Source organism: Canis aureus, chromosome 12, assembly GCF_053574225.1.
Source record: "Canis aureus isolate CA01 chromosome 12, VMU_Caureus_v.1.0, whole genome shotgun sequence".
NCBI classification, from domain to species: domain Eukaryota; kingdom Metazoa; phylum Chordata; class Mammalia; order Carnivora; family Canidae; genus Canis; species Canis aureus.
In genome coordinates, this window is record NC_135622.1 from 45,116,816 (window position 1) to 45,125,450 (window position 8,635).

Sequence of the window (8,635 nt, forward strand, 5' to 3'; positions counted from 1 at the left end):
TAAAATCTTAAAAACAACAACAACAAAACAAAACCAAAGTTAGAAAAATTTAAGAGGAATTTAAGAGGACAAAGATACTTTGGTCAGGATATGTGCTTGTACCAGTAAGTTTTGGGGTTGAGTTTCATTACTGAACGCTAGTATGTCAGGGGCAAGTTTAAGCAATGAAATATTGTCTCAGGAAGCTTTTACTAAGTTCTTGTTTATAGTAAGGAAGTGCCATAAGACACTCGCCATCAGCCAGTAACAAAATCTTTAAAGTGAGGCATGATGCTTAATAGACCACAAAATTCTGTTAGCCCACAAGTATTACAAGAATTATGAAATAATTCTCATCAATTTGTTACTGGCTGTCATGGATGACTTGATGTTAGAGAGGCACAACATTTGCAAGTGGGCTCAGGTAAACTGTTTTATCAAAGAATCTGTAACAGCACATCTGCGACAAGTGCCAAATAAAGTACTGCACTGGAAGGAACGGATGGCAGGTTTCAGATCACATGTTGGCACATTTTAAAATCAAATCTCACTTCTTAGAAAAGGTACATAGCTTATTCAGCCTATGGGACATCAAATACAGAGTTCAAAGGGTTCACACCATGGTTTGAATCATCCTCTAACCCAGATGAGTGCAGACATGACTCACACATCCTGTGCTTGGTACTCGCTTGTGGCTATTCAGTCTTTGTCAATAACAGTACCAATAATCCACTATGATAAGGTGAATGGAAACAGAAAATAGTTTTGCATTTCACGTGCACAATCCTTCGGATCCATATGCTGCTTCAACACAGGATTCTGCCATGGAGCCCAGCTATGGGACGGGACCTCCCACCTCTACCCAGAAGGTGGGAGGGAAAGGAGCTAGCACCCAACACAATGCTTCCGGAAAGCACAACAGAAGAAGGCAAAAGAGTAAGCTAAGGTGAGGATCCAGGGCTCTTGATGCTAAGAAGGTTAAGACTGGCCATTTCCATTCTTTCTGGGCTTGTTAGCCAACCGCCCCCACCCCCCACCCCCCCAACCCCCCCAGACCTTTGGTCCCCCTCCCCTTTCTCTCTCATTGTCCCTCGCTCTTGCTCTCTCTCCTTCCTTCCTCCCTCCCTCTCCTTCTGGCTTCATGTTATTTTGCCTCACTATTCAGCATCCTCTACTTTGTCCAAAATTTGTGTTGCCTTGCTGCACAGATGTAAGAAAACCATCAGATTAAAAGCCAGTCACTCTGGAAGTCTGGGCTGCCCTGAAGACCAAATTGGATTAATTACACCCAGACAAGCTTTAAAAAGAAAGAAAGCCAAATGAACTGAAAACTCGGGTTCAGTGGCCTTGAGATAATTTGAATCATTTGCATATCTTGGTAAGGTTTTCAAAGAGTAAAAAAGAAAAAGCCCTTTCCAGGAACCTTTTTTTTTTTTATTTTTTTAAATTTTTTATTAAGGTAGGCTCCACACTCAGCTTGGAGCCCAATGCGGAGCTTGAACTCACGACTCTGAGATTGAGACCTGAACAGAGATCAAGAGTCAGATGCTTAACTGACCGAGCCACCCAGGTAACCCAGGAACTTTTTGTTTGAAAACTAATTTTTTTTAATTTTTTATTTATTTATGATAGTCACACACACACACAGAGAGAGAGAGAGAGAGAGAGGCAGAGACACAGGCAGAGGGAGAAGCAGGATCCATGTACCGGGAGCCTGACGTGGGATTCGATCCCGGGTCTCCAGGATCGCGCCCTGGGCCAAAGGCAGGCGCTAAACCGCTGCGCCACCCAGGGATCCCCTGAAAACTAATTTTTATAAGAGAATCAGTTAAATATAACACTCAGATTAAAAATAAATAAATAAATAAATAAATAAATAAATAAATAAATAAATAAACAAACACTCAGAGAATGCAGTGATAGTGCTGAGTACTATGAAAACAGACTTCCAGGTCCATCTTCTCTGTCCCCGAGAGGAATATGTTTCTGGTTTGAGAAACTATAAGAGCCTTCCCCTAACATGGGCAAGTGCCATAGAGCCTAGAACAAAAGGGCTGGTTTTTCTAAGCCTCATAAGGGTAAAATGTGTCTCTATCCCTTTGTGGCCCAAAGCAACTGATTGTGGAATAAGCAGATCCCCTCTAGACCACGGTTCCTTAGCCTTGGCATAATGAAAGGCTGTCCTGTGCATTGTAGGATGTGTAGCAACATCCCTGACCTCCCCTATTACATGCCAGCACCATGCCCTCCACCTCCAGGTTATAACAACATCAGAAAATGTCTTCAGACTTTGCCAAATGTCTCCTGGGCAGCAAAACCAACCCCCTGTTGAGAACCACTTCTTTAGAGAAAAAGATGGAATATTTCATTCCAAAATATACATATAAGATATTAACTTTTTAAAAGTGGGAAAATAGGATGTTTTAGAAGAAATATGATGATAATACCTTCATAACTTGCAAGGCATGGCTCCAAGCTGTTATTTCTGCTCAATTATAAGCTTTCAATGGTGGGAACAACGTGCATCTTTCTTGTTTATTGCCATCATCTTAGGATCCAGTATTGTGCTGGGGATGTAGGAGGTGTTTAATAACAGTCGTGGGATGGATGCACAATTGATTGAGCAAATGCTACATGCCAAGAACTATGCCATGTTCATACATTAGCCCTAATCGTCACAACAACACTAATAGGATCGACGTTAAAACAAAACTCTTCAATAAAGCAAATTCAGATATTGCACAGTTCTTTGCCTCCCGGTTCCTGTCCTTCCCCCAGGCTCTGCTTTCAAAGGGATGAGCCGGAGTTCTTACCGACCAGAGTGGGAAGGGCTGTAGCTCCCTCTGGGGAGGTGGGAGGTGGGCAGAGAGTGAGTCCCTGTGTCCTCTGTGTTCTTCCAGCCAAACTTCCCTGGGTCCAGAAGACACTAAGGGTGCCAGGTGACAAGATTCCTGGAATTGTTGCTCCTGTCCTGGGAACTTTAGCCAGTGGCGGAACGGGACCCATCCTTGTCTCCATCAATATTTAAACCAGAGTAAACAGTGCTCAGGTGGCACCAAACCACAGCTGAGGCTGGAGAGGAGGACTTAGCTGACATCGCCAGAACCCTGGGAAGCCAAGTCATTTCATTAACTTCTCGAAATTGTGCGCTTGCGTTTTATGAGACTGACCTACCCATCACCTGATGGGGGGTTTTTACTGTATCATCTTTATGCTATGAGTGGGGAAACCGAGGCCCTAAGAGATTGCGTGACTTGTTCAAATCACTTGCCTGCTTTGCGGCAACCCAAGATTCGAACCATGCCGTCAGGGCCTGACTCCTGCCCCCGCCAGGCGCCTCGGAGCGGGGCACACGTGCTCTTCCTGCGTCCCACGCGTCAACAATTCCCTGCGTGGCTCCGGGTGGTGGGTCGCGGTCTCTATCGTGTGGGCTGGGGAGGCGCAGGCGAACCAGAGCTGGCTTGGGGCCAACAGCCTCTACGCTATGCCAAGCTGACATACCAGGACGAACAGCGGGCAGGACCAGACTGGCCTGGTAAGAGCCGGCCGAGGCAGAAAATGCAGCATCTGGGGAGGAGAGGCAGCACCCACAGGAGGAGCTCGCTCGCCAGCTCGCCCCCGTGCCGTGGGCAGGACCGCGGAGCCGAGGGCGGCCCCCTAAAACGCGGTGAACGGAGCCTGGGATCGGAGAAGCCAGGAGTCTTGGCCGCTGCCACGTTGGGGAGCACGGGTGGAAACTGCACGCATCTGCAATGGTTTGCAGGAGGAAAGCTAGCTGGGTGCAGGAGAAGGCTGGTGTTCTGTACACGTGTCCTTTTTTATTTTTTAGAGCCCTCTCATTCTTTAAAACGTGGTATGCTTTAGGCGGTTATGTGGTCACCAGTCTGGCGGTTGATGTGCATCCGAGAGTGATACAGACGGGGGTGGGGGGAGGGGGTCCCCCTGGTTACAGAAGTCAAGCGCACAATCGTTTCCAGCGAACGGCTGAAGCCAGCACGCTGCAATTTAGGAAGGAGCCACAGCCCCTGCGACTCTATCTTCCTTATCTGGGAATCCCAGGCCGGGCGGCAGCCAGGTCCGCTTTGGAAGATGGAAACGGGAAAGAGAACAGGCCCCAGCCACAGTCCAAGTGAGCAGGTGGTCCCAGATGTGACCCAGGGCGGAGGTGCTTCTGGGACGAGAGAGCAGGCCTGCTTGGTGGGGTTTTGTTTGTTTTTGATTGATAGTTGAAAACATATTATTGGGACGCCTGGGTGGCTTAGTGGTTGAGCATCTGCCTTTGGCTCAAGGTGTGATCCCGGAGTCCCGAGACTGAGTCCCGCATTGCGCTCCCTGCATGGAGCCTGCTTCTTCTCCCTCTGCCTATGTCTCTGCCTCTCTCTCATTGTGTCTCTCGTGAATAAATAAATAAAATTCTCAGGCCCATGTAGACCATAAGAGAAACTCCAGCTAGATGTTGCATAGAACCATCTATAAAACTTGGAGGGACCTTTGAAAATGTCTTGGAAGGGTACCATGTTGTTGAGGTGTCCATGCTATATTCCAGCAAGTCTAAGAAGCCTGGTATTCCCTCCAGGGTGGTGATGCAGCGACGCAGAGGCGGGAGCTCCCCGGTCCCTGGGGGCAGACCGGGTGTCACTCACACCCCAGTGCGCTCCCTTGCCTCCACGGGAAGACTGCATGGGAGCACTTGTACTCACTCCATCCCTTGCCTCCATAGTGTGAACCCATGTCATATATTACTAGTAAGATGGTTTTCTATTATTTCATTAATCAAGTTCCGCCGACACAGGGGAACTCACACGCTAGGTCTCTCATTCTCATTTATTTTTTGATGCATGGACAGTTAGTAGTATGTATTTTTTAAATGTATTCAGACATGTACTGATATTTACTTTTTTTTTTTTTTTAATTTACTGGGTTCTAAGCTTTGTTGCAGATCCTAGGGACATAAAACCCGTAAGATTCCTACTGCTGGGCAGGCAAGGTGGGAAAGGAACATGTGGATGCACAGACAATATAATTCCAGATGGTGATAATCATCTCTCTGAAGTTAACACAATGCATTACAGTGTCCTGAATCACTACATTTGTTGTTCTGTATAATATTCCGATGCTGACTATACATATTTTCCCTTCTCCTCGGTGTCCTGGAGAAAGTGTGAACCCTAAAAGCAGGTCTGCTGCTTTTCGGCAGAGCCATTTAGCTCGGAAGCTGTTACGTTTCCAGTGGGCTGGTTTTGGCCATACTGTTTTTTCCGCGCGATGTTAAATTACATCTGCGATCAGTCAGTCAGTTGTGTCATTGATTTGCTGTAATGGGTAAGGAGGTGAGAAGAATCAGGGAAGAGCTTTTAGGGTAGGCAGGATTTTGTAATGGCGAAAGTTTCACCTTTGGCAGGTTGTAACAGGCTGAATAATGGGCCCCTGAGATGTCCACACCCTGTTTCATGGAATGGTGTTGCTTTATACGACAGACAAAAGGGCAACCGTTTGCAGCTGTGATGAAATTCAGGATCTTGAGCTGGGGAAATGCTCCTGGATTGTCTGGGTGGGCCCAATGTAATCCCAAGAGTCCTTATAAAAGGGAGGCAGGGGACCCAGGTGGGTAGAGGTGATGGGATGATGGAAGCAGAGGGGAAAAAGTGATGTGATTGTGGGCCAAGGAATGAGAGCTAAGAGCTGGAGAGGCAATGAATTCTCTCCCAGAGCCTCCAGAAGAAAACAGCCTTGCAGACCTTGATCTTAGTCCTGTAAAATTCATTTTGGACATTTAACCCCTTGAGCTATTTAAAAAAAATCATTTTGTGTTGTTTTAAGCCACTAAGTTTTTATAATTTGTTACAGCAGCAACAGGAAATCAGTGCATGTGTGATTTTCACCTAGAGCCCACAACAGGAAAATGTATGAATCCTTCTCCTTCTGGTCCCATCTCTTCCATCTGGCTGCAGAGCAGGACTCAGTTTGGGAAGCCAGAAGGAATGATAGAGTTGTCTGGGGAAGGAAGGTCACGTAAGTACAGGCATCTGATCTCCTTTTTATCTACCTGCTAACGTTACATCTGCTGTCTCCTGCCTCTCTCTGTGCTCCCAGCTGAGAAGGGCTACATTGATCCGGGAAGACCAGAATGATCGGGAAAGACCAATCTGAACTCATTCTGATACTGATTCTCTACAGCCAATTGAGGAATCTGTAAGGAATAAATAAGCAAAGGAATACGCAAGGAGTTCAATTAGTCACCATGCATTTGTCAAGTGCCTCCAATTTTCTAAGAACCACATTGATACTAGAGAGCCAGAGATAAAGAAGCATAGTCAGTCCCTGACCTTGAGGAAAGGCAGACGTGTACACAGTGAATTATAAAACCACACATGAAATTCTGTAATAGAGGAAGCAATTGTGCCATAGGAACACAAGGCACAGGGAGGAGTTCTGACAAGAGGCTGGAGGTAGCTCCATTCAGGAAGTATCATCTGATCTGGGCTTTGAAGGATGGACAGGAATTTCACAGAGAAGAAGAAATCTGTGTTCCAGCCAGAGGAGAAGAGATGTGAAAACGCAAGATTTAGCAGCCAGCAGTCCTGTGTCATCCATCACTCTTCTTTACCTTATGGGCCCTCGTGTGGCTACATTAACGAGGTGGCACTAAGTTTCATGGAGAAAGAGTGTGGGTAGGAGTCATGCACAAAGGACCACGGAGACCAGAAACTGGCAGTGTGGGGGGACAGTATCCTTCCTGGCCTCACAGTAGCAGCCACCCAGCCTTCTCATAGTTCTTAGGCTGTCTCTATTCATATGCAACCAACGGCAGTGGAACATTCCTCCCTTTATGGTTTATATGGAAACCACTATATAACTGTTCAGAAATTCAGTTTAAAAATGGTAAGCATGGGGCACCTGGGGGGCTCAGTGGTTGAGAGCTTGCCTTTGGCTCAGGTCGTGATCCCGGGGTTCTGGGATCAAGTCCCACATCGGGCTTCCCACAAGGAGCCTGCTTCTCCCTCTACCTGTGACTCTCTCTCTCTCTCTGTGTCTCTCATGAATAAATAAATAAAATCTTTAAAACAATACCAAAACCCGATAAGCACAAGACATTTTATAGGAAAAAAAAAAAGGAATTAGATCAATATTCATCTTGCATGTACCATTTCAGCTTTTCTGATTTTTGTCAGGAAACTTACCAAAGTTAAAAGCTCACAAAGTTAGGTTCCTAGCTTCCCACAAACACCAAGAGACAGGGGCTCTGTCTTCAGGTGTTGGCTGGAACAAACAGAACACTCCTTTGGCAGCCTTGAGTTTTCTCAGGCTGGTACTTGAAGTGGGGCCTACGGTCATCCCAAGGATGTGGCCTTGAGCTGTTGGCACCTATGTTAGTGTTTGTTCAAGTCTTTCTAGGCCAAGGTTGAGGCCTGGTGGAGAAAAGGCTCAGAGGAGGCTGGCTGGAGTTTAGTTAAGGAGAGAATGGTTGTCACCATTCAGATGCCTGGCATTGTCCCTGGTGACTTTCTAGACCTATCCCCATCTCTGAGACACCTGGGTCTATTTGTTGCTCTGGGGACCCCCAAAGATACCTCTCAATAAATGTTCCTAGCCTCCCAATAAATTTTCCTTTATTTAAGCTAATTGGATGGATTCTGGGCTTACAAGGAAGTAATCCCTAACCAAGACAGATCCCATTATCTATGTCAACACAGTCCACACACTTGTCATTTTAAAAGGTTAAATGGCCATTCCTTCTTGTTAATGTATCTTAGCTTGTTTTACAATGACTAAAGTCATTTCCAGTTTTTTTTTTTTTAAGATTTTATTTATTCATGAGACACAGAGAGGGAGAGACAGAGACACAGGCAGAGGGAGAAGCAGGCTCCCTGCGGGGAACCCCATGTAGGACTCAATCCCAGGACCCCAGGATCACAACTTGAGCCAAAGGCAGACAATCAACCGCTGAGCTACCCAAGTGTCCCTCCAGCTTTTTTGTTTTGTTTTCTTTTGTTTTTTTTTAATACTGCTGCATTAAAGAGCTATGGTGAACATATGTAAGAGTTACTTTTTCCTCCTTCCATCAGGTCAACAAGTGTACTGACTTGAGAGCTCCTGTCACGTTGCTGCCAGATTCCTCTCCAGCTGGAGTGCCATCAGCCCCGTTCCAGGGCATCTGTTCTCCCGCAGCCCCATCTCAACAGGGTTTCATTTTTATGTATTTTGGTTTGTGTAATGGTACCTTGGAATTATTTCACTGATATTTTTAAATTGCTAATGAGGTTCTGTGAGGATTCAATTAGATGATATGCAGAGAGGTCAGAGCACAGAGCCCGGCATATAGGGCATTAATATTACTATTGATAGTTACTGAGTAAAAAAATTAAATATTGACCTTATATTTGTGTTTTTTCTTTTTTTTTTAAAGACTTATTTATTTATTTTAGAGAGAGAACACGAGTGGAGGGAAGGGCAGGGGAGGGAAAATCTCAAAGCAGACTTCCTGCTAAACTCAGAGCCCCAAATGGGGCTCGATCCCATCACCTGGAGATCAGGACCTGAGCCAAAACAAAGAGTTGGATGTCCAACCGATTGAGCCACCCAGGCACCCGTTTGTGTTTTTTCTTATGTGTCTGTTTTGTTTCTCTCTCTCTCTCTCTTTTAAAAGATTTTATTT

At 45.8% G+C, this 8,635-nt stretch overlaps 1 protein-coding gene and 1 long non-coding RNA gene across 7 annotated transcripts in view; one reads left to right on the forward strand and one right to left on the reverse strand.

Moving 5' to 3' along the window:
* LOC144281112 (uncharacterized) overlaps positions 1-3,884 on the reverse strand; it is a 71,722-nt gene extending 67,838 nt beyond the window's left edge. For all 3 annotated transcript variants that reach the window (XR_013349563.1, XR_013349561.1, XR_013349564.1), the window contains exon 1: positions 2,793-3,884. This is a non-coding gene — a long non-coding RNA (uncharacterized LOC144281112). The remainder of the gene's footprint in view (positions 1-2,792) is intronic.
* On the forward strand, positions 1,864-8,186 carry LOC144281109 (uncharacterized). Of its 4 annotated transcripts, none has more exons than XM_077843886.1 (3): positions 1,864-3,514; positions 5,827-5,991; positions 8,046-8,186. In XM_077843886.1, the coding sequence occupies exons 1-3, from the start codon at positions 3,139-3,141 to the stop codon at positions 8,060-8,062; spliced, it is 558 nt and encodes a 185-aa protein (XP_077700012.1). In that variant the 5' UTR covers positions 1,864-3,138; the 3' UTR covers positions 8,063-8,186. The 4 variants fall into 4 exon arrangements, 1 of the variants encoding a protein (XP_077700012.1); XR_013349554.1 differs by having other exon boundaries at positions 1,876-3,514; positions 5,830-5,991; XR_013349556.1 differs by lacking the exon at positions 1,864-3,514 and adding an exon at positions 3,575-4,108.
* The last annotated feature ends 449 nt before the right edge of the window (positions 8,187-8,635 follow it).